This window comes from Cupressus sempervirens, chromosome 3 (assembly GCF_028749045.1).
Source record: "Cupressus sempervirens isolate cs-2001-9-10 chromosome 3, ASM2874904v1, whole genome shotgun sequence".
NCBI classification, from domain to species: domain Eukaryota; kingdom Viridiplantae; phylum Streptophyta; class Pinopsida; order Cupressales; family Cupressaceae; genus Cupressus; species Cupressus sempervirens.
Genome location: NC_143120.1, coordinates 625,764,387 through 625,791,184, shown reverse-complemented (window position 1 = coordinate 625,791,184; position 26,798 = coordinate 625,764,387). Strand labels below are relative to the sequence as shown.

The window sequence follows — 26,798 nt, the reverse complement described above, 5'->3', positions numbered from 1 at the left end:
ATTGTAGGTTATAAAGAATAGTATACTCCCTCTTAATTCCTTTTTTTATACAAAACTCCTTAAACAAATCTGAGGTATATTCCCCTCCATTATCAGTCCTAAGAGTTTCAATTTTATGTCCTGATAAGTTTTCAGTTAAGGTTTTAAATTCTTTAAAAATCTTAAGGATTTCTTCTGATTCTTTACATTTTAAAAAGTAAATCCAAGTTTTTCTAGAGAAGTCATCTATAAAAAGTATATAGTACTAGAATCCTCCAAGAGAAGGAATAGACATAGGTCCACATAAATCTAAGTGGATTAATTCCAAAACATCGTTAGTTTTTCTAGTGTTATCATGAAACGGACTTTTGGTGTTCTTACCCAAAGCACATCCTTTGCATATGCTTGGGTGATCTTTATTCAGTTTAGGTAAACCAGTGACCATCTTCTCCATAGTTGATAAGGTTTTGAAATTTAGATGTCCTAACCTTTTGTGCCATATTTCATTTATATCAATAGCTTCATGAATTAAGGCTTGAATAGGTCAACTAGGTTCTGAATTTAATCCATACAATTACCCCTTTCTTTGACGAATCAATTTTACTTTCTTAAATGAGGAATTCTTAGCCTAGGTCATTACTGTACTGTCCATAAATGCAACATTATGTCCATCTTCAAGTGTTGTAACCGAGATTAGATTCCTTTTTATTTCAGGTACATAGAGTACTCATTTGAGAAGAAGAGAACTACCTGACTTTAGTTTCAAAGTGCAATTTCCAATTCTTTTGATGGAATGTGTTGAATTATCATCAATGGTGACTTCGCCATTAACTTTTTCTGATATAGAGTCTAGTGCTTCTCTATAGCTTGTAATATGTCGAGATGATCCACTATCAATCACCCATGCCTTACTTGAGACTTCATTTGATAGTGTCGAATACAATACACAATTCTCAGGATCATACTTATCTTCTTTCCTAGTAATGTTTGTACAATTTACTTTCTATTTAGAATTCTCATGGCAATTAGATCTGCAGTGTCTAAAATTTTCGCATTTGAAGCATATTATTTTGGATAGATCTTAGATTTATCATTCTTTTGATAAGCATTCTTCTTCTTAAAGTGCTTCTTCTTACCATTATAGGAATTTGTGTTGAGAACATGAAGTTCTCTGTCTTCAGTTTTCAACTTTCTCCCTTTTTTAAGTTTTCTGAATTCTTCCTGAAGACAATCTTCCTTAAGTCTATTTAAGTCAAGAGGATTGTCTCTAGCACTTACTCCTTGTGCGAATGTTTCCCATGAATTTGGTAATCCATCTATAGCAATCAATGTTAATTCTTTGTCATCAACTATGGTTCCTATACTTGCAAGTTCATCTCTTAGACTAGCAACCCTTAGGAAGTAAGAATTCATCGATTCTCACTTGTTTATTTGTATATGATTTAGTTTCCTTTTTAGTGTGAGGACTCCAGTTGCATTGTTAACCTCATATGCATTCATCATATTGAATGATGTTTGATGTTTCATTAGCATGGGTACTATTTCATTTTTTACTCCATCTAATATGATTTGCATGTCTTTCCTGTTTCCTTTACTCTAGATAGTTTTATGAGGTTCAGTATTAGGTAGCTTGGATGCTTTATCAACAAACTATTTCACATCATTTTCTTTAAGAATCATCATGATTCTGAATTTCCAAGCATCAAAGTGTTTTTTTCTCATCAAAGTTGTCCTCGCGTTTGATTGTGTATGCCATTGAAGATAGGAGAATGTTGTTATATATACTAAGTTTGATTGTTTAATTTGTAGAGCCTAGGTTCGACTACCAGAGCTTTGATACCATGTAAAGTTTCTGCAAATTCTGTGTGATCAAACTTTAGATTATACCTTCTATTGTGCTTGCTAAAGATGATCTTGCTTAAGTCTGACTTGTATAAAGAGATGTCAATAATATATTATTTATTCTGCAATGTTCTATTTCTCAAAGCATTCGAATAGGGCAGACTTGCTTAAAGGAGCAGACTTTATGTTCTTTGTGCATCCTTTAACTACAACCATGTTCTTTGTGTATCCTTTAACTACAACCACACCCTTCATAAATACCTTACCCAAAGGGCATGTCCCTTGAGGGGACATGACCCTATCTAGGTCGGCCCATATAAACTCCTCCTTATAATCAGTGCCTAAAGGATGTAATGGCATGTAAACAATATTAACTAGGATTAGTTAAGGTTTAACACTAAAACACATAACACCCAAGGGAGACGCCGATCATGCCTATCAAAGGCGCAATATAAATCTAGGCTTTCATAAGGCATTGAGAGAATGCTAAGGTCTGTGCGATGTGTACAATCAGATCAGTATGTTGATTAGAGTTACGGATTTAACATTTTCTTATTAGAAGTTGTTCAAAGAACTATTGGATATAGGATGTGCATACTGATCTCAAATGACTTTCTAGGGTGCTTTTATTTCCCTTCAACATCCATATCACTAGATGTTTGTTTTATTATTTTTATTTTTTGGGCTTTACCACAACCAATGTTCATTCATTAGCAGTTGGCATATGTGTTTCAATCTATAAAAGGTAATTTTGACATTGGCCTTGTTTGTATGAACTTTGATTGGGCTGGTTCAGTGGACATTTAGAGATTCAACGCCAGCTACACTTTCCTTTTGGGATCGAGAGTTGTTTCATGGTAAAGTAAGATTTAACACATTTTGTTTTTATGTTCCACAAGAGACAAACACAAAGAAGCTGCAAGTGCTGCCTATGAAAGCCATATAATTACATGTTGAATTTGTTTTGATCTTCAACTTCCTCAGATTATAGTGACTCTACTTTTTTATGACAATGAGGGCTTCTAAAGTTTCCGAAGAATCCAATTTTCAATGTTCACACCAAGCTCATTTAAGTTCATCTGTATGAACTCTGATTGGGCTGGTTTAGTGGACACTTAGAGATTCAACGCCAGCTACACTTTCCTTTTGGGATCGAGAGTTGTTCATGGTAAAGTAAGATTTAACACATTCTGTTTTATTGTTCCACTAAATACAAACACAAAGAAGCTGCAAGTGCTGCCTATGAAAGCCATACAATTACATGTTGAATTTTTTTGATCTTCAACTTCCTCAGATTATAGTGACTCCACTTTTTTATGACAATGAGGGCTTCTAAAATTTCTGAAGAATCCTATTTTCAATGTTCACACCAAGCACATTTAAGTTCATCTATATGAACTCTGATTGGGCTGGTTTAGTGGACACTTAGAGATTCAACGCCAGCTACACTTTCCTTTTAGGATTGAGAGTTGTTCATGGTAAAGTAAGATTTAACACATTCTGTTTTATTGTTCCACTAAAGACAAACACAAAGAAGCTGCAAGTGCTGCCTATGAAAGCCATATAATTACATGTTGAATTTTTTTTTATCTTCAACTTCCTCAGATTATAGTGACTCCACTTTTCTTATGACAATGAGGGCTTCTAAAGTTTCCAAAGAATCCTATTTCCAATGTTCACACAAAGCACATTTAAGTTCATCATTACTACTTTAACAAGTGGTTGATTCTTGAGATATTTCTCTCTTCTATTGAACATCTCAATCAATTTGTTGATCTAATGACTCACCTCTTAGTTCTATTCATTTTGTTAACTTTTGCAACAAAATTGGCATCATGTCCAATTTAAATAACAAGAGTTGTTATACATTACACTATACTTTATTCATATGAGCATTTACTATTTGTATTGATGATGTAATAATATCACATTCCTTATGTCTAGAAAAGTCACTTGCGCAATGTGAGGACCAATGCAACTTTATTATACAATAATAAATACAAACATACATGCATTGAAGCATCTGCCACACAAATTTTTCAATATTAATATAATCATTATTTCAAGTTTCTTACACTTGAAGCATTAGTGCACACCATAGTTCAAATTCTCGCCGAGAAGTGGTAGACATCTCTACATCTTTCAAGAAGTTTCTCAAAACGAGAAACAACATAGCTTTCTTGTCAAGAATTCTTTAACTTCTTGGATAGAAGTTGGCCACTTCTTGCCAACTTCTCGTGATAACTAGCAGACTTCTCGCATGGATGGCAGTAGTAAAACAATGATGCCCAACAAGTTGCTTATTTTTTTTTTATGCATTTTGGATCATTTGGAGGAGAGAAGTGTTTTGAGAGAGAGAAATAATGTTTGGCAACCTTGTAGATTGATTGCAAGTGGATTTGAAGTAGATTCAAAGCTCTTTTTAAGCAAATCCTGATTCACAAGTATGTTTTTAAAATTCTTTTTTCTTCTTAGTTAAAAATTGTTGTGTCTTGCCTTAGTTGCATCTGAATTTATCAAAACTCTAGAGTACCATTTGCAATGTTTTTCAACACGTTTTAGAGAGTTATAACTAAGATCTAACACCATGTCTTTGCAATTTTTCTCAAAAAAACATATAGTTTTCTCAATAATTTCATAACCTAACACATTTTTGGTTTTCTCTTTCATATTTTCGCTTGTGTTTAAACTTATTTAAAGTTTTAATCTAATTTAGTTTGTTCCTAAATATGTTTATTAAGTTTCTAAGTTTGTGGCTTAAATTTCTGTTTTGTATGTGTAGAGATTTTGCATTAAATGGAAAATATAGATTCCTTTACAGTTGGGTCAACTGCACCATTTGCCAGTGGCCCTATAAATGAATGTCCATCTAGATTTGTAGGCATGCACCCTTAAGGAGCTAGAGATGAAGCATGGAAATATGCCTTTGAGTGGAACCAAGAATAATAGTGTGATATGCATAAATGCAAAAAATAAAAATTCATGGATGCATATCTCATTTGAAGTACAACCTTGCGGTATAAAAAAGCGTAACACAAGGATTTGTGGTCCGACCATGAAGGAAATAAAAAGATAGATGATTGGCTTTCTCAGTGCCCAAGAAGAGAAAAAATTGAAAAGGGAAAGGGCGAAATTGGCCATGAGGGAAGCCATTTCTGAATTGCAAGGTATGTCTCCTTTTTAAAAATCATTTATTATTTTCTAATCACCATTATTAGTTTGAATTGCTAAAACAATGATCATAATGAAATGATGTGGGTTGTGACCAAGTATTCCACTCATCCTTGATGAAGAAGAAGCAACAGTTGAGGGCATAGTGGGCTCTCTTTGTGCTTCATGGATCCGCACACCTACCATCCACTAAACTTTCTCTTCCGCTGGTTCTAGTAGGCCACATAAATCTTCTCTTGATGGTTTGTTGTGCATAGAAACATGCCTGGAGCACAACTATCATTAGAGGATCCTAGTTGGAACAATGATGTGCATCGACAAGTTAACATTCAATGTGTTTCTTTTTGGTTTTTTAACATCAACTTCAATGTTGCAACAAGTTCCTTTTTTGCTGAATTTTGTGATTGGTTGTACAATGATGAGAAAGGGCTAGAAGGCACCTACTCTTGCAGACTTGAGTGGGAGGTTAGTTGACTTCAAATTTTAATACTTTTTACAATTTTACAATTTACTTATTTGAGTTGAATGTAAAACTTTTTTTAATCAAAGTTGTGTACTTGATGTTATTTTATTTTGTGCTTGTAGATTGCTGAAAGATGTTGTTTCTAGTGCTAAAGATGTGGTTGAAGAACATAAATTGCAATGGGATGGATGGATGGATGGAAGAAACCATACTGTCAGCACTTTTTTTGGTTTCTTACAAGGATCAAGTAGTCTTTCTTAAATCTTTGGATGCCTCAGACAAGATAAAGATGACTGAAACTTTAGCTCTAATGCTAGAAAATGTTGTGATGGAGGTTGGGGCTGATAATGTGATGCAAATAATAACCGACAAAGCAATGGCATATGTAGCAGGGGTAGGATCTTACAAGATAAGCACAGTACACTCTTTTGGTCTCTTTGTGCAGCGCATGTTATTGACATTCTTTTGGAGGATATAAGTAAATTGAATTGGGTGAAACCGATCGTAGAGGATGCAAGGAAGGTAATAAAATACATCTACAATCACTCTTGGGTCCTTCGCTTGATGAGAGGATTTACCCATGGGAAGGAGTTGATTAGTCCCGCAGTTACAAGGTTCACAATGATTCTCTTAACTTTCCAAAGTCTTATTGGTCCTTTGAATCCTTTGAGGCGATTGCTTGTGAGTCAACCATTGCTAGACTCAAGTTATTCAAAGAAGCCCAATAAACAGAGTACTGCACGCATTGTCTTTGACAGCCACTTTTTTTATCTAGCTACAAAAATTGTGGAGGTAACTTGGAAACTTTAAAACTTGAATATTTAATTTTTTTTTATTCAATAATCAAGTCTTTCATTATTAATTTATAACCCTACTCTCAGATTAATGATAATCATTTTCTATGTTTCAATTGTAAGTGGTGAAGCCCTTGGTTAGAGTTCTCCACTTGGTAGATGGGGAACTAACCCCAATGGGGTATCTTTATGAGGCCATGGATAGGGTCAAAGAGGCTATAAGTAATCAATACATGGGGAACAACCTAAAATTTGAGCCCATATGAGCAATTATTGATAAGAGGTGGAGAAATCAGCTCCACCAACCTAGTCATTCAGTAAGGTAGTTCCTCAACCCTCATTTCTGCTTCTCTCCATCGTACACAGATTCCAACGAATAGGTCATGGAGGGCTTTAGTGAATGCATGCAGAGAATGACATGCGACGTTGAGGTGAGAGATCTCATTGTGGCCGAGATGGAAGTGTATCAAAATGCAACAAGCAAGTTATTCTCCTTAGACTTGGCAAGGAGAGTAGAAACACCCAAACCCCAAGTACAATAGTTGGAATTTGGAGTCTTTCACATGCATGATAAGTAGGTAAAAACTAAGTTACAAAAACATGTTCTCACCTTGCTTTCTAACTCTTTTAAATTTATCCTGCGGATGCTTGGTGGTGAGATTGGGGTGGAAATGTCCCAAATCAACAACTTGCCCTTCACATCTTATGTCAGCAATGTTGTTCATCCAGTTGTGAGCACAATTGGGGCTTATTCAAAGCCATTTACACAAAGAAGAGGAACAAGTTGGCACAAAATGGCCTAAATGACCTTGTCTTTGTGGAATATAACCTTATGTTGTGCATAAGAAATTTAGACTCAACACCAATTGAACCAGTTGATTTAGATGAAATAGATCTTTATGGTGATTCGATAGCATCGAAGCAACCTCCATTGATTACAGTGGATGACATATATGATGTGGAGAGGTAGGCTATGGAGGAGGGTGGTTTTGCACCAAGATAGGATGACATTCAAGAGGATAGTGACAGTGAGGGCACTAATAGTTAACAGTGAGGATTCAAATGATGAGGAGTCATTATCAGCGTCAACACCAGCTACATCACAAAGGACTGCTAGGGCTAGACCCCCTCCTACTCCAAGGTTTTACTAGAGCTATTGGGAAGGGGAAGATGAAGCTATCGACAAGTTTCATATTGCACTTGACATTCATAATTGCATATCTTTTTACAAAGACAATTTGCTATTTTTAGTTTGCTTCAGAGTTGAGTCTCTGACAATGGCTGCTAGCCATCGACAATCCACATCTGGATGTGATTTTGTTACATATTGCATATATATATATATATATATATATATATATATATATATATATATATAGATCAGCTTGTTTGGTTTGCTTACTCATTTACTGACTTATTAGATGCATCTCCTTATTGAATTTTGTAAAACAAAATGCATTTTTGATTAAATTTAAGTCATTTTAAAAATTGTTGGTATCTTCCCAAGAAGTTACCAATTTATGTCCAATAAAACTAAAACGATACAAAGAAGATTAGCATGGCCCCTACACAAGGATGACACGTCTATAGACATTTGATATTGTAGAGTTAAAGCAGTATTCACCCAAGTAAAGCCGTTTGAGTTGCGCTCGTTGCTAACTAGAGACATAATTGTAGAGGTACCCTTCTATGCATTTATTTAATATCTCTATTTGTCCATTCATCTAAGGATGATAAGTAGTGCTAGGTGTTAGTTGTGTCCCTACGAGCTTAAACAACCCCTGCCAAAATGTGATGAGAAACTGGTTGTCCTTATCGCTGATAATGGTCTTAAGTAGACCATGTGATTTGAAGACCTCTTTAAAGAACAATGCAGCCACCTGCGAGGCTGTTGAATCTACAACTATGGCAAAAAAATGAGCATATTTTATCAATCTATCCACCACCACAAATATAGTATTTTTTACCTTGTACCATTGGGAGCCCTGTCATACAATCCACAACAATACTTTCTCATTTATGCTTGGGAACAGGTAGTGGTTGTAACAAACCAACAAGATATATATGCTTTATCTTATTTTGTCAAGAAGTCATACAAGATCTAACATGTCAGAGGACATCATCCTTGAGGCCCCTCTACGCAAACCTCTCACTAATCTACCTATAAGTCTTGAAGTATCTAGGGTGACCAGCTACCAGATTATCATGAATGGCTTGCATAATTCACTCCTTAAGTTTGGATTCTAGAACAAAGTAGATCTTGTTTTTGTTATAGAAAATATCATCTATGACTCTGTATTTATCATCTTGAATTTTCCCATCCATAAACTCACAAGCAAAAGTGTTCTTGGAGTACTCAGCTATTAGTTGAGACTTCCAATCAACTGAGATCTCAAACATAGCACAACAAGTAGCACTGGCCGGTCTCCTAGAAAGTGCATCTACTACCACGTTGTTCCTTCCCTTGATGTACTCGATATCAAAATCTTACGCCTGAATCTTGTTGATCCACTTTTTTTTGCCTTTCATTCAGCTCCTTTTGTGCTAGGAAGAAGCGCAAGCTATTATGATCAGTGTTCACCACAAAGTGTCCACCCACAAAGTTTTGTTTGGATTTAGCTAGAACATGCATGATGGCTAGCATCTCTTTGTCATAGGTGTAATACAACTTTTCATGATCTTTTAGTTTCCTTCTTTCATACACAATAGGATGTCTATCTTGCATTAGCACCGCCCTTATTCCATCACCTAATGCATCACACCCAAAAAGTGACTTAGTGAAGTTTCGTAATGCTAGGTCTAGGTATGTGCTCATCACCTATTAGACCCTATCAAATATCATCTCCAAATATGTAGACCACCTAAAAGCACTTGCTTTTGTGGGGTGTTGCAAGTTGAGAAAACCCCTTGACAAATCTCCTATAATAAGAACACAATCCAAGGAATCCTCTAAAGTCTAACACATTCTTCAACGGTGGCCAATCTAGTATAGCCTATATCTTTTCTTGATGAACCTTAACCCCATTAGCGACAATCAAATGCCCCAAGTACATGATCTCTATCAACCCAAACTCGAATTTGGATTTTTTAGCGAATAGTGAGTGCTGCTCCATGATACCTAGAACCTCATTGAAATGTTGTATATGCTCCTTTAATGTCCAACTAAAAATCATAACATCATCAAAGAACACTAGTACAAACTTACACAAATGCTTATTAAATATATGGTTCATGCATGACTGGAATATAGCAAGTGTGTTGTTGAGTCCAAACGGCATCACCAAGAACTCACGGTGGCCATTGTGGCATCTGAATTCAGTCTTATGTACATCCTCCTCACGAACATTAATCTGATGATAGCCCGAATGGAGATCAATCTTCGAAAAGTAGACAGCCCCATGTACCTCATCCAATAGCTCATCAATATGGGCTATAGAATACCTATTCTTAATGGTCCTCTTATTCAGTGCTCTGTAGTTAATACACATCCATAGAGTTCCATCCTTTTCCTTAACCAAAATCACTAATAAAGCAAACAGACTAGAACTCGACCTTATGTGCCCCATGTCAAGTAACTCTCAAATAGTCCTCTCTATCTCCTCCTTATAGTGCCTAGGGTGATGATATGGTGTTGTAATGACCGGCTTCACACCCTCTTCCAACTCTATCACATGCTCAAATCCACGGTCGGGAAGTATACCAGGAGGAATATCACCAAAGACTACTTTGTGCTTGTCTAACACTTATTGAATATCAATATGAGGTTGTCCTAAATCTGAAATAGACTTAGTGGAGATAAAAGAATGCACTGCCTGCTCAGTATCCTCATGTTTCAAAATGGATTCCATCCTGTGAGCAGAAACAATCCTGGGACCTGTTATCAATCTTAGCTCTGAGAATGATCTGCTAATCTCGTCTCATTAACTCAATGTGTTTCTAATCATGATCAATAGTGCATTTACCAAGAGTTTGGAGCCACTACAAACCCAATATAGCATCCTTCCCACCTAATCCAATCACATAAAAATCTATCATGAAAGTATAACTACCTAACCGGACTTCAAGTTGAGAAACCATCCTTGAACAATTAAGATGATTTCCGCTTGTAACCTTAACATAAAAATGCGGAATGGAATTGACTGTACTTTTGTTTTACTGCTACAATGGTGCTAATGAAGTTTTGTGTTTCCCGTGTACTCACTAAGGATACCATTTGCTTCCCTTTGACTACTCCCTTAAGTCAAATAAGACTACTTGTAGAAACTCCTCAAAGGGTAGCAACTATAGGTGGTTGATCTGAAATCTTTTTCTCCTCCTCCAATGGGGGCTACTCATGAACACCATCTTCATCACTACCATCAGACTTGTTTCCATCATTTTCATCATCTGAAACTACCTCAATATAATGAAACATGCCTTTCCCAAGGCATCTATGATCCAATGACCAAGGTTCTTTGCATGTAAAGCATAAATCCTTCCTTCGTATCTCATTTCTAGACTCAAAATAGTCTTAGGTGGATTATTGTTATTTTGATTTGAAGATTTTAGATTGGTCTTGGGTCGCTTGAAAGGCTTTTTGGGAGGCTGAACCATTGAAGATGAGCTATCCAAGCCAAGTGCCATCTTGACTGCATCTTGTAGAGTACTTGGTTTCAACACCTTGACAAATCCCTTGAACCTCTCACTCAAGCCTTCTAGAAACAACATTACCTTCCTGTTTCCTGTCATATCTAAGACCATGATAGATATCTTTTAAAATTCATCAATATAAGTATCCAAAGCTCCAATGCGTTTGAGTTGAGCTAACTCCCTGTATTAAACTTCTATGTCTTTCGAGTCAAACCTGCTTATTAGTTTATTACTAAACTCCTCATACAAATTAATTGTGCCATGATCTTGAGTGACTAAACCATGGTGCCACCAATCATAAGTTGGTCCATCCAAATGCACAGTATCAAACTTCATCACATCAGTTTTAGACATGGATTTTAGTGTGAGAAAGGTATCTAGTTTTTGTATCCATGCGTTGGCCATAGTTTTTCTGCTGCCATCAAACACTAGTAAGGAAAGCTTGTCCATAGCATATTTTAAATCCATGTTTAGGGCCCTTGGCCTCCTATCATGTCTAGCTTTCACTGATTTCCTTTCACTGGTTCATATATTGAACAAAGCCTAAGACTACCTTAACATTGTCTAGAAACAAATCCCATTCACCATATGTAGCCATCACATCATTAGGAATGTCTCCTGTATCTCCAACATTAACCACCCCATCCTCCCCATGATGTTCACAAAAAAATGTTATTAAAGGCCCATTTGTGGTTCGAGTGGGGGCTCACATGCCTCATGGTGCTCCAACAACACTACCACCCTCACTGTAATGGCTTTGGGATCTTCTAGGTCCAATATTCATTTGTTGTATAGTTTGCGTAAGTTGTTGCAGTACATTAACAACCATCTCTAAGAGTCCTCAAGGTTTCTCTTGCTTCCCTGTCAACTTCCTCAATGACATTTGGTACCCTTTCAACCATTGAATGCACTCCAATAACCTCTGAAGCTGTTTTGCCTTCTAGAATTTGTGGTGGTTTCCAAATTTTATGAGGTTCTCTATTGTCTCGACGCATTCAATATGAAATCCCACTAGGAAGCAAGTTTGCTACTTTGATACCACTATGGTATCCTTGGCTGCGCACTCTTATAAATATGCAATTCCCTCTTATAGTTTATGGTTTAGATAGGAACATAGTTGGGTGTACATATATATTGCAACTACTAGATATGGAACTTCACCTCTAATATGCATATTAGTAATGACAAGGAACTCATGCCAATGCAAGAATTAATTCAGAAATAGAAATCAATGTCAAATACATGCAAGTCGGAATAGCATAGTCTGATAGGAGATGAACATATGCATTTCAAAGAAGTTGTTGGAAAACATTATTTAATAGTTCAAAAACATACAAACATTCCAATCTTATTCCAGCTTGTGTCAATGCTTCAGAATTCAAACAGTGGGATAGAAATCAAGTGAGAATATTTTTGATGAAACATAATCACATAGAAACCTACAGTGAGCACTTGGAATTTGAGAGTCGTGCGGAGTAGGAGTGTAGAATCACATGCACCAATTGGGCAACTCAGGATGTCATGTGCACACTTCTGAGAATACAACACGCTACTTTACACTTTCTCTGTAATCCTTTCTACCGGCAAAGGACGTCGCAACACAATCTGTCCCCAGTCTCACAACCCGACTGACTTCATGCGTGTCTTGCAACTTCACAAATCCTTCAATGATGTTGTGGGATGCTCAACCAAATTCTATGTTGTTCACTGGTAACCAATAAATTGAGCAGAGATTGTTGGCAACCAAGCGAATAGTTAGCTATGATGGCCCATTAGAGCCTTGATGTTGAGTTTCACAGAAAATAGTTTGAGGTTATGTCCAAACTATATACAGGGCTGTTGTCATGCCTATCATTCCTTCATTCTGCAAATTTTGTCATTCAATTTGTCCTTTTGCTTCCCCTTCGTAACTCCCTTCCCCCACCTATATCCATCTTCTATTACTGGCTCATGTTACATGGCAGAGAGGAGCGCTAGATTAATAATGGCCCATACAGAGAAGCTTTAGACATGCAAGCGTTACAGACTCCAAATGCTGGACGTGGTATGCCAATCAAACTTAGACGTGACCACCATCTGACATGGCGCCAAGTAGGATAGAAATTTAGGCTAGGAACGTCTCCACAAAGAACACATAGGTTGTTGAGGGGAAAGTTTGACCATGTGCACAAAGAAACTTTAATTCCCAACTCAACACAACACCCCTTAATAAAAAAGACCCCTTAGCCTATTGGGATGCATGAAAGAATAGACTAAGTATGGGTAACATATGTTATGCAACCAGAAGGGACATGACATTTGTCGAGAAAACCTTTATTTTGGTTCACTGACAAGTAGCAGAAAATGAGATTTCAAACTATGGTGCACACAATATCTTTTATAACTTTTATATGAAGATGTTTCCTTTCTATTCCTATTCAATTACTTTTCATAACCTAGAGCATTTTCACTCCCTCCCCCCACCTATATCCATCTTCTATTACCGGCTCATGTTACATGGCAAAGAGGAGTGCTAGATTAATAATGGCCCATACAGAGAAGCTTCAGACATGCAAGTGTTATGGACTCCAAATGCTAGACGTGGTATGCCAATCAAACTAAGATGTGACCACCATCTGACATGGCGCCAAGTAGGATAGAAATTTAGGCTAGGAACGTCTCCACAAAGAACACATAGGTTGTTGAGGGGAAAGTTTGACCATGTACACAAAGCAACTTTAATTCCCAACTCAACACAACACCCCTTAATAAAAAAGACCCCTTAGCCTATTGGGATGCATGAAAGAATAGACTAAGTATGGGTAACATATGTTATGCAACCAGAAGGGAAATGCCATTTGTCGAGAAAACCTTTATTTTGGTTCACTGACAAGTGGCAGAAAATGAGATTTCAAACTATGGTGCACACAATATCTTTTATAACTTTTATATGAAGATGTTTCCTTTCTATTCCTGTTCAATTACTTTTCATAACCTAGGGCATTTTCACCCTAATTCTCTCTTATAGCTGATCGCATATTTCGAGTCCCACTAATAGAAGATGCATTCACTTAAGTAAATTTAATAGAAAAACTTATTATCAAGTGGAAAGATCACGGAAAAAGGAGCCATAGCTTAACAAAATTTAGATTATTTAGAATAAGCCAACAAACACTCATTAGAAGAACAGTGTAAGGAATTAGAAAACTAAACACTCTATTTGGAGTGTAAATTTGCAAGATAATTGTGGAATACAATATACTCCTAAATTTATTAGACTTATTGTTAGAATACTAAATAGTTAACATAGTGGTCACAAATTTAAAGCATGTGTACTTATAAAAGAATATTGACGGAATATGAATAAACACCGTTCTTAATAAAAATCAACTATAACCAAAGATTCAGAAATTAACTCTGTAATTAATGATTATTTGAGAACAGCTTAGCCATCCCCTCATTTATTTTGATTAATGAATGAGATAGATCGTCTATCCAGCTGAACAAAAACCAAAAAAACAATCAAGCCCAACTAGCAAAGAGTTCACTCACTAGCAATACACTAACTACTTACCTAGCAAACCCCTTCAAAAAGATGAAAAAGAATTCATAACACACCAAACTCAATCTTAAAGCTCCCAGGATTGATATTCTTGCATTACACTAGTCAATAACTGGTTCTTAAAAGCCTTCAATATTTTATCATCCAACTCAGGTTGTGTTAAATCCTATGATGCCAAATACACCTGAAACCCTGATTAAACCCAAACCAGCCTGAATGCCAAATTTGAATCAAATGTGAAGGTTTCTAACCCTTGTGTATAGCACTCAAAAAAGGGTAATTAAAATGAAAGTTAATGTGCAATGCCACACCGACCTCTCCCTATCTTCCAACTGTCGTCGGTAGATATTGTGTAGCCAACGGGTTGATGTCGTTGGTAAATATTGTGTTGCCAACAGGTAGATTAGCATGTAGATGGTAATTATTTATTATGTAGCTGACGGACCCCTTCGGGAAGGTTCTTCGGAACAGTATATGTCGTTGGTAAATATTGTGTAGCCAACGGGTATATTAGCATGTAGATGGTAATTATTTATTATGTAGCCGACAGAACCCTTCGGGAAGATTCTTAGGAACAGTATATGTACACCGTGAGAAAACATTCATCAGAAGCATTCTATAATAACTTTGGCATATGCGAATAGTAAAAGGAGTACTGCTATTCTTATCTATTGTCTGTGTGCATTGATTCATTATGCACATAGACAATAGATAAGAACAGCAGTACTCCTTTTACTATTCGCATATGCCAAAGTTATTACAGAATGCTTCTGATGATTACAATGTTTTCTCACGATGTACATATACTGTTCCGAAGAACCTTCCTGAAGGGGTCCGTCGGCTACATAATAAATAATTACCATCTACATGCTAATCTACCTATCGGCTACACAATATTTACCGACGACATCAACCCATCGGCTACACAATATCTACCGACGACACCAACTACAAAAGCATTGCATCCACATTTTTGCTCTGAAGAAAAAGCCTCTTACCCATTGTTATTATTTGTTTACTTTAGTTATGGAAGTATATGGTTTGGAATTTAAAAACATGCACATGAAGTATTCCATATAATTGGCTATTGCATTCCTGCTAAGTATTGAATAGGATGGAATTTCTATATAATTGCTAACACCCAATGGCAGTGTCAAGATTGGTTATATGCAATGAGTCTATTTTTAAGTCAACGTTCTAACTCAAAATTTTATTGCCTGATTAATCAGTTAAAAAAGATATGAACAATTAAAAAAATGCTATAAATACCTTTCTAATAGGCCTAGAGAGGGGCCTCTACCTTCACCATATTGTTGGAATAAGTATTTCACTATGTCACCTGTAAAAAATCAGACCAAAGACTGCATAAGATCTATTATAATACTGTTACAGTAAAATAATGCCCTATTTTGCACAATTTTTATACTTTACTTCTGTCAGAATAACTTAATTTCAACATACAGAAAAAACCTTGCACTTTCTTAATCATTACCCAATAGAAAAAATAATTCTTTCAAATGTGCCAGCACTCAAAAAACTATCGTTGTTGGGCAAATGAAAACATAAACAGGAAGATAATCTTACATAACTTATTTCAAACCCAAGAATGGATATATATACACACACAATTAATTGATTGTATACGGAATCATGGATACAAGTGTATATTATATATGTATATATAAAAAAAATCCAATCACCAGTTCTAGAGGACAGAATTATAATGCGCCAAAACTAAGACAACAGAAAATACTAAATCATAGAAATCAGACCAGAATCTAGCCAAAGACTTAAGGAGTATACCACTTTCATAAAGAGAAACACCCGTATTCGGATCCACAAGATATGGAAACCTGCAAATATTCATTTGTATTAAACTCTTTGTGGCATCATAAACTCCATAACAGATAAATATGATATTTCAAGTTTGCAAAGAGGACAAACAGAGAGAGACAAGGTTCTTTTGCTAGCATTGAAATCTTAACATTTAATATCTAATTCCTTGAGAGCTAAAGGATTCTGCTCCTTAACTTTATCCATTTTAAATCTTTCTTTAGAAACTATATGCTTCATTTCAACAGGGAATAAGTATAACGTACTGTTCCTTGCCACCAGAACTTTTCACTAGGTCCCGATGTATCAAAGAGCCTTTGGGACAAGGGTAAACCTATATATATGCAAATTGTAAAACAAAAAAGGAAATTGGAAGTGAGAATTTGAAATAAATATAGATGGTTATCAAAATAGAAGTAGAACATGAACAATATAAGATCAGTCACTCATTAAAATCGTTTAACTAGATGAAAGTGACTTAAAAAGGCCAAAAAGAAGAACCCAGACAGGATTTAAGAACAATGTGAGATGGTCAGACTAAATGACAAGCTAGGAGCCTAATAGGAATGTCTGCTTAGGTAAAATAATGCACACTTTGACCAGGAAAAAAAAAATATAAATTGTCAAGAATAATCCCCTCCTAATGAAAGGCTGCATTACTGCAAAAACAATGAACTCGGCTGAAAGACTACTGAAATGTCCCCAATTATTTATAAAATGAGAGAATTAAATTAATTAATTAAGTTGTTCAAACACAATTTTACTTTCATAACCTTGAATTTAATTATAAATAGAGTGAAAAATAATAAAATAATTAAAAAGTTGCTTTATTATTTAAGTCTGCCTAATTTAATCTCTATGTTTCATGGAGCTCTTCATAAGGAAGCTTCCAAGGGGTAGTAAATTAAGTAGCCGAATCATGTACAGACACATGGGTACAAATTGACAGTGCCAAAAAAAAAATTGTGATTTTGGGTACATCTATATATATCAGATTAAGTTTAAAATGTCACAACCAATACATGTGCTGTTACATCCCAATTTTCGACCTAGTTTTAAATATAGATGTTGAAGTTCACATAAAGTCAGTTGGTAGTTTAATTTGATCTGGCGAAATGGTAAGATAGTCGTTATGATTTCAAGTGAAGATGACATGCTAGTTATTCGTTAATCGTGAGTTCATGGAATTAAGACGAAAGGTTAACTAATATGATTATTTATAATTTATAATTTAATTACAGAGAAATTCCTTGCAGGGAGCTTGTCGAAGGGGGTGGAAGCATTGTCAGAAAAGAATTAGGCAGGGCATCACCATCATTGGATAGACAGGTAGAGGACCAAGCGATTTGTAACATGATTCATCTCTGGAACTGCATGAGTTGTTCATAATTAATTAAGTTTAAATATAAACGTATTCTTAAAAGATTTTTAATTATCTTTTGTCGTATTATTATTTTTTTAATAATAGTTTATACATGCGCATTTGAATATATATATAAATATTTGGCATCTTTTAATAAATTAATAGATTGATGTTTTAAAAAAAAAAATACTTATAAGTTTTTAATAAATTTTCGAATTATTATAATATAACATTTAATGATACTAATAAAACTTTTTCACCTTTGTTCCAACATTTCATATTTCCAATCAATGGAAATTCAAATCACATTAGAGTCTTGTAACGGCAGAAGATGAAAAGCCGATCAATATCTTTTATTTTGCCTTTGCCATTTTCGAATGGGGGCAACAACAAATCCGTCTGTTCTTGCTCCCGCCATGGTCTTAGGTAATGTTTTCCTGTAACCCAAGCTAGTGTTTTAATGAAAGTCTCTCTGCCATGAGTGAGCAGTTCTAAGACTTCCTTCTAATATCCATCGACCTCTCTGCCCAAACTCTCATCATTTGCCATAATATCTGGTTCCACCATGAAATCATTCACCTGATATTACGTGAAGCCATCCTTGCATACTTTTTGAGCTACATAATTCGGCGTAGGTTGAAGACTTCTCTAGGCAGGGCGCACAGTATACTGCAGACAAGTAAGGGTGAACTAAAAACATTTATATCTCCTTTGCATACGTTTTTCCATCTCTTTTTCTGTCTTCTTTTTTGAGTCAGGTTGAATCAATGTGAAGAGGATGAGTGTACAGATTGAGTCATAATACCACTCTTGTGCTTATCACATTAGTAGAATACCAACCGAGTTTGTAAACATTGTTTAGCAATAGAAGTAAGTAATGTCTATGACAGTGTTGATAAAGAAATTAATAAGACCACTGATCTCTTTTTATTTGCCTGATTTTACCTCAATATATTTTTTGATTGTAAAACTATACCAATATCAACCCATGTCATAAATCTGTGGAGTTGTGTTATGAACTGTTCTGTCTCAATCCATCAAAACTAATAATAAAGATCAAGTCTGATTATCAAGGAAGATCTGAGAATGCAAAATCATAATCTCATGATTAAGTATAAGATGTAATGGATTCAGGCACCGAGGAGACACCAATCTAAAGATCTATTGATGGTTAGTGAGTGCAATGAGTTGTTCTTTTCTAGTTTGCAAGTTGAATATAATATGAGTTCATCTGCTGTATCTGTGTGTATTGAGAGTATTAAACATGTATAAAAGATAAGGATATGCAATGAAAAAATGTGATTAACTAATTCACTTCAGAATGTATTACAAACAGTCATACCCTGCAAGAGTGAATTTATTAATATTAAACAAGCACCTGGAAATCACGGGCTTGGAGGCCTAATGAGGTTAAGGGGGCGTGAGGAAAGATTCATCAACAATAAGAATCGGTAATATCAGTTATGACTTTTTTTTAATATATATCATTAATAATAGCTCACGCATTTTCCTGTTATGATGATCTCCTGCTGCCAAGTCGTATGGCGTGTTATATATCATGATGCCCAGTGAATGGTAAGATGTTCCCTGTCAATTCTGGGTAGGGAGGGCCTTTCTCGTTAAGAGATCGTGTGGAGATATATATATTGTGGTCCGAGGTTGGGTGGTAAAGCCCGTGGCAATGTTTCACCTCTCTCAAGATATCAGATATGCGTCAAACAGAGATAAGCCATGAAATCAATTGTCTATCGAAAACAGGTATTATCATTTTTGTTTATGAGAAAGTAAGATTAAATTGAGGTATTTCATTGTTATCATCATTTTACTGAATATTGAATATAAGTAATTATCTAATTTTGAGAAATTGTCACAGATAAGCAATCATAAGGAAAAGAAATCCGAAGCCCTAATTGATTGTGTGACAGCTGGAACCTTAATTGATATGGTGGTATTGGAAGCCCTAACTGAATCCGTTGTCGCAAAAACCCTAGATAAATCCATTGTCGCGGAAGCCCTAAATTGAATCTGTGGTCGCGAAAGCCCTAAGTGGTAAAGCAGTACCAAAAGCCCTAAATAAATCGATGGTAATTGATGCCCTAATTTAAGTTATAATGGTATTTAGTGGTATTTATCAAATGATTTTTGAGATAGCAGTCGATTTGAGAAATTGTTATAGTATATTTGTGGACTAACCCAGGTGGTTGCAAAAGCATACTTAGATGAATTTCAGTCTCAGTTTTTCCGAGGTATGTGATTTCAATTTTTGAAGTAATTTCATTAAAAAGTATTTCAAGTATTTAGCTAAGCAATTTTGTTTAACTGACTTTAACGATAATGCTCTTCACATGAACATGAATGATGTAACTGCCTTCTTATGAAGTCGAAGTTGAAACTGTATTCTATGCTTATGATAGATGTTAAAATTAGACCCGAGAAAACCAGTTGTTACATGTGCTAAAAAAGATTTAAATGTTTAAAACCATTACAAATTTGAAAATATCAAATAACAAAATATCTCCTTAATTTCACAGAGGAACAAAATAGTTTAGTGTTAGGTTTACCATTTAAATTTTAAATTGTTTTTATTTATCAATTTAAAATAATATAGTATTAATAATTGAAGTTTAAAAAATAATAAATTTAGTATTATTACTAGAAATACAATTATAGTTATATAGAAACATTCGAAATAAAATTATATAAACAAAATAAATGATATAATTACTAAGTTGTCAATTCAGATGCAGGTTCAAGATTCGGGTTTGACAATTGCTCAAAATAAATTTGGTCTGGGTTTGAGTTCATTTTTTATTCATCTATACTAGAAGCTTTTGTTTTTTAAATATATATGTAAAAATATGCAGCAGCAAATAAGATTATGCATCACTGTGCTAATATTAAAGCAACTTAGCAAAAATACACCACCACATATATTAAAGATTTCATTCGAATCACATAGTAAAGTGTCAAAATACACCACCATATCAATGTTTCAGTTTAAAAACTCATGCTATAAATAGGGATGTTCTCCTTAGCATTAACACCAAGTATATAGATCCATGAGTTTAATGGTCTAGTAGAGGCATAATGCTTGTGAGGCAAATGTTCAAAAGAGTGCATTTGAACATTGGTGGTAACAACAACACTATATTTTAACCATCACACCATGCCTTTAATGGCATTTTTCTAAACTATTATTTATATTATATATATAATTTTTAGGTTGATTTTATATTACATTTGTTTAACTTGTAATAAATCTAAATATGTTACGACTCAGTGGCAATTTTTCATTTTGTGCACTGTTTAAATATTATTCGCTGCTCTGACAAGGATAATTCATAGATTGTATTTTGCGGGAGCAAGCTGAAGACAGATAAAACAAGAAGAGACCAAAGTTTATATCTGAAAAAAAAATTAGGATACCAGCAGTGTTTGACCATTTTGGGCCTTGATTATCAAGCAGCTTCATTCACAATATCTCTGCCATTTAAATGCTTTGTACCGGAGCATCACGGGAAGTCCAACAACATTGTTTGGGTCTTCTTCTATGTATAGTGTGAAGCCATGAGGGGAAGAACGAATTGCTACACAGGTTTTTCCAATAAATTTGAAAAAGATTTATTTGTAGAGTGCGACATTGCAGAAATTAACGAAGCGCGAAAATCAGTCTTAAGGGGGTTAAAAAGCCAGAAAGCTCTACTATTAGCAACAAGTTCCACCCAGAATTAGCAATGCATTTTCTTCAAACTGCCATCGAAATTCATCAATATTTGCCAGCGAATTAAAGTAAGAAGGCAATGAAATATCTCCCAATAGACAGAAACTCAGCCTATATTTTCCAGCAGCCAACATCTGTTTTTGACAGTGGGGTATTAAATCACAAGAAAATTGTCAAATTTGGGCATCAGTGCATCTAGTGAAATCAAAGTCTCACATCTTGAAGTATTGAAAGGCATCGAGTTTGGAGACAGCAATCTGTAAAGAAACGGAATATCAAACAATGAACTATGAGACAAGAATATTGAAAAAATTCAAATTAATACCGACTTCAATAAAATAAAATAGTGAACTTCTCCACGCATGGAAAACAGCGAACAATATCCTCTGACATCAAAATTCCTCAAGGGCCTTCAAATCATTCAAAGATCATTGGATTTTCTGTGGACAAGTGCTGATAACTTTGTGAGGGGTTTGTGGACAAGTGCTGATAACTTTGCGAGGGATGTAGAAATTCTACATTAAATTTGAAGATCAGATATTAGGGCTTCTTCATTTGGCTAGTTGGGCTATTATTTGGCTGGGATCTCAGCCTAGATTTGGAGTGCCATATTTTAGAAGGGCAACAACTGGACGAGTCAGGTAAATTTGTGAAGCCTAGAGATTGATCTCATTTTCGGATTTGGGATAGACTTGTTCACCATCCCTAGCACAGCAATTTTGATACCGGTTACCATCATTTAATTAGGGCTTTGCCCAAAATTGGAGCATGATTATCTAAAACATTTTGCATAGTGCCATCTTAGAAGACACCGAAACCTATTGTCTTGCATTTTGTCACCACAAAATGTTGGTAACAGCACGAAACTTTTTTAAGCTAGTTTCGAGTTTCTTTAAGCTTGAATTTGATATTCAATTGCTTAATGTTGATCGATTGATCCATTTCAATTCGAATATCAAATTGTTTTACTGAAGGCCTTCAAGTATTTTTCGTTTTGCTTTTTGTTGAGCCTTTGCTTGATTTTTGAAGCCTTCACAGTCCGTTCTTTGCTTTTGATTTTGGTTTTTCTTGTTTAGTCCTTTGGTTTTGCTCATGTCATGCCTTTTGATTTCTTCTTCGATTCGGTCTCACCTAGAGGTCAATCAAAGTTGTCAGTCAAGAGTTATGGTCATTTTAGTGCCCAAAAAGTGGACATTTTAAGTGCAACACCACGAATTAAAAAAATGATGTTATATTTCAATTTGACATTCACTTTTTCAAAAATATAACATTTTACTCACTTTTTGTTATGGTTTTAAGTTACTTTTACTTTAAATTTATAACTTAAAGTGACTATAGTGCACTTCATGTTATAATTTTAAGTTGAGTTATTTTTTAATTTTTCACTTAAAGTGACTATAGAACTACATAGTTACATTTTAAATTTTTTATTGTAAAATCAAATACTTATCTAAATGTCACTTTAACATAATGTTTATGTGTTATATTGAATAATATGATGTATAAATATTATTTTTGACCCATATTGATGACATTTTTATAAATTTAAGTGAAATACATGACTTAAAGGCCTCAAAGTAGACTTTTTATGTGCAAATGCATGTAAAAAAACTATGAAAAGTGGAAACTTTTCATATTATTACATATAAAAACTCACTTTTGAGGATAGTTTTCATGCCATTACATCAAAAGCTTATGAAAGTGGACCTTTCTGATGCAATGACATGAAAAGTAGAGTTTTTGTGCTTAAGCATAAAAAAGGTGACACATGTTTTAAAACATGTATGTGGCCTCAAAAGGTCCGATTTTGCCTATCAACACATTTTAAAACATGCAATGCACTCCAAAAAGTGCAATTTTGCATAAAGACATATTTTAAAACATGTAATAGACCTCAAAAGGTCCAATTTTACATGAAGACATGTTTTAAAATATGCAATGGCCATAAAAATGTTTGATTTTGAGAAGGAAATGTGTTCTTGCTCCCCAAGAATCCTATTTTGGCCATAACTCAAGATTTTCTCCATGGATTTGAACGAAATCTCTTGCATTCAAAACGTTTTTGCTTGATGATCATTTTGCCTCCATAAAAAATGAGTTTAATGAGCTGAAAAACGTTTTTGGATTTCCAAATCTAGGGCACGTTTTTGAAGAAAAGCTCAAAATTCCTTCATTTTTGCTCATAACTTGAGTTTTACTCAATGGATTTACATGGGATTTGTTTCATTTGAAATGTTTTTGCATGACAATGAGTTTCCTTGCTTCTAAAATGGATTGATTTGCCTCAAAAACGTTTTTGGAACTTTCATAATGAATCACGTTTTTGCTTAAAATGCCCAAAAAATTGGGGTTTAAATCCACTTTTATGCATTTTGAAGCCATTTTTTTGCATTTTGATCCATGTATATGCATTTGGGGAAGTCATTTTTGCATTCACAAGTCAAAAATGAATTAAAAACATGCATTTTTTGCCCACGTTTTTGCAAAAACGGCCTAGATTTTTGCATAAAAAAGTCATGTTTTTGTTCAAAAAACTCAAAAAAATGCATTTCCAGCACATACCTTTGATCAAGAGGGATTGTTTTTGAGTTTTAAAAGCATGATATTGTCTTTGGAGATCATTTATTTGGCACTTTCATGTCAAATTCGATCATTGAATGCTTATTACATGCAAGTGCGGAAAAAGTCAAAAGGTTGTTTGAAAATCTGGATTTAAGGGAGAATTGGTCTTAAGTCTATAAAACTTGTTATTTTGGCTCTTTCTCCTTCATTTTTGGCACTTAATCTTCATGTAAGTGGAATCTTTCTAGCTTGCTCATCAATTCATGCTTATCTTGCTATTTCCATGCATATTATTGCTTGATGATTGTCATTTGTTCATATATATGCCATGAAAAGTGCATTTTGCCTTTAAAATGATGAAAACTCTCATTTTCACACTTTTGGAATTTCCCCAAATTCCAAATTTGAAATTACATGTGGAAGTGCATTGCATCTTGACATGTTTGAGTCTTTTGCCAAAGGCATGTGCTTGTTTTTGTGTCTTGCTTGTTTGCATTTCGATTTTTTTTTCCATTTTGGAAGAAATTTGCAAGTTCTTTTCCAAGAACTTGAGTACGTTTCACTTCACTCCACTTTCCATTTCCATGTCACAACACTTCATCTCTAACTCAATGAAATGGGATTACATGTTTTTAATCTCATTCGCCATCCGCATATGCATGTAATCCCATTTTCCACTTCTGTTTTCACCCATCTCACTTTCCGCTTCCATTCGCACGACACGATTACATGAAATGTCTTAAGTGTAATTGCATCTAAAAGGTCTGATTTTGATTGAAAGTCACTTTTTGAAAAGTCAAAAAGATGTCATGTGCATGTTTTCCCATGTAATTTGACCTTACTTTTCCTCAAAGGCGTCTATAAAGTTCATTTTCGCCTCTCCATATGCATTCGCGCCTCCATGAGCAAATGCATGCTTTCCCATGTTTCCGCATCTTTCCATGCTTTCCATCTCATCTTTTATCCCTTGTTACATGTTGCATTTACATGTAATCCATTTTCCCTGCAATGACATCTTGAAAGCCCAAGTCACATTTTAGAAATCAGCAATCTCCATTTGCATGCATTCCCATGTATCAAGCACTTTATAGCAAAAAAAAAAAGTTAAAGATGCTGATTGAAAGTTATTCTGAGTTTACATCTAGACATCGTCAAGAAGGTTTTCAAAGTGTTAGAGAATCCAGAATGTGCCAATCTCCAAAGGAGAATTGATGACAACTTAAACGAGAAAAGTTGAATCACATCAAATTTCTACATGACAACGGACAATTCATCAAAGTCAGAGGTTATAGAAAGACACAACACCATGGTTATCAAGGTGAATGCAGCGGTACAAAATATAGGAACTCCCAATCCTGTGATCATTCGGGATTGCGTCGTCAAGTACAAGGCCCTTCAGAATTGTTTCAACTCTCTTCCGTCTTCTTTCTTCTTCTTTCATGTTTGTAATTGAAGAGAATGTAATACGACTTACATATGTAATTACATGTGTATGTAAAAGATGTAATGTGAGTTGCAAGTGCAGTTGCATGTAACCCTATATTTTCTCTTCTAGTTAGATGTCATGTCCCCTTCTCAATTTTAGTTCCAGGCGACAAAATTAATCTATCTCCACATCCGGATAGATTAATATCGTCTTCAGGTAGGATGCTCTTATTAAAATAACCTTCATGTTTCCTTTTAATGCTCACTATTGTATCTTATTATATCTCTGTAAATATTAGAATGTTTCTAATATTTAGTATAGTCTAGAATAGAATGTTTCTATTCTATTCGACTCTCGTCTTTGTATATATAGATCAGTTTGATCTTTGATTAATTCATTCAAATTTTCAGCCATTTACATTTGTAACATGGTATCAGAGCTATTGCTTCAAATGGTTTTGAATAGTTTATAATTTCTTTCGAAATTATCTGCTCTAAATTTCGAAATTATTTCTGCCATTTTCTCTACAACCCGTCTAGGGTTTCTGTTCTGAGAAATCTGAAATTCATTCTGCAAATCCCGAGTTCACGTTTTTTAAATCGCAGGTTTCTTTGGCTTACGTTTGATCTTCTACAAATCGCGGGTTTCTACCGTCGTTTTTCTGCAACTCGCCGTTTTTTTGCAACTCGGCATTTTGTGTGAGTGAAAATGTGTTCAATTCGCCCTTATCTGCCTGGATCTGTCTATCTCAAATCCGCTTGTTCCAAAATCTGCCTATATCTGCCATTTTTCCTGCAAATCTAACCTTTGAAGCTGCCGACTAGGTTTTTGCTCGAAACCCTAGTTTTTTGACCTCCAAAAATTTTCTGATCACATATTCTTGGTGGGTTTTTTAAAATCTCAAATGGGTCTTCATCAGATTTTTGTGGGTGCCTCGTTTTTTGTGCCTCAATTTTCGAGCCCGTGGATCCAAATTCCGACAACACTTTATTTCTGGGTTTTTCGAGCTCTTTTCTGGGTACTCCAATTTTTTTGGGTCTTTCATTTTCTCACCTCGAAGTTTGTGCCATTTGAAATATTCACATATTATAAGCATCTGTATCAGCAGCATCAGAAGTCAGACTCAATTAAACAGTACGCCAATGCTACCCAACACTCAGAGCAGAAAGAATCTATCTACCATGCCTTTATGGCCAGCATACCTGCAAATCATGTGAAATCTTCTGCCTGGTACATCGATTCTGGTGCCTCCCGACATTTCACTCATAGGCGTGATTGGTTTGTTGAATTCACTCCTTATTCTGACTCTGTAATCTTTGGAGGCGGTGAAGAATACAATATTGTCGGCAAGGGCAATGTTCAGATTCAGACTGGAGGAAGAAAACTCATGTTTCTCAATGTATGTTATGTTCCTGGCATGAAACATAATCTTCTGTCTGTTAGTCAGATTATAAAGCACTCCCCTCAGTTGGAT

The 26,798-nt window shown here is 35.0% G+C and overlaps 1 protein-coding gene and 1 non-coding gene across 3 annotated transcripts in view; one reads left to right on the top strand and one right to left on the bottom strand.

The window, feature by feature from the left end:
• Positions 1–26,798, bottom strand: part of LOC149568233 (Thioredoxin family protein) — a 207,530-nt gene that overhangs the window by 26,490 nt on the left and 154,242 nt on the right. For both annotated transcript variants that reach the window (XM_089821234.1, XM_089821235.1), the window contains 3 exons: positions 16,519–16,586; positions 16,223–16,272; positions 15,689–15,758 (listed from right to left, as the gene is read on the bottom strand). In XM_089821234.1, the coding sequence (XP_089677360.1) occupies positions 15,689–15,758; positions 16,223–16,272; positions 16,519–16,586 (188 nt within the window). The remainder of the gene's footprint in view (positions 1–15,688; positions 15,759–16,222; positions 16,273–16,518; positions 16,587–26,798) is intronic.
• On the top strand, positions 7,755–7,854 carry LOC149568236 (U6 spliceosomal RNA). Its single transcript, XR_016363230.1, has one exon. It is a non-coding gene; the product is annotated as a U6 spliceosomal RNA (small nuclear RNA).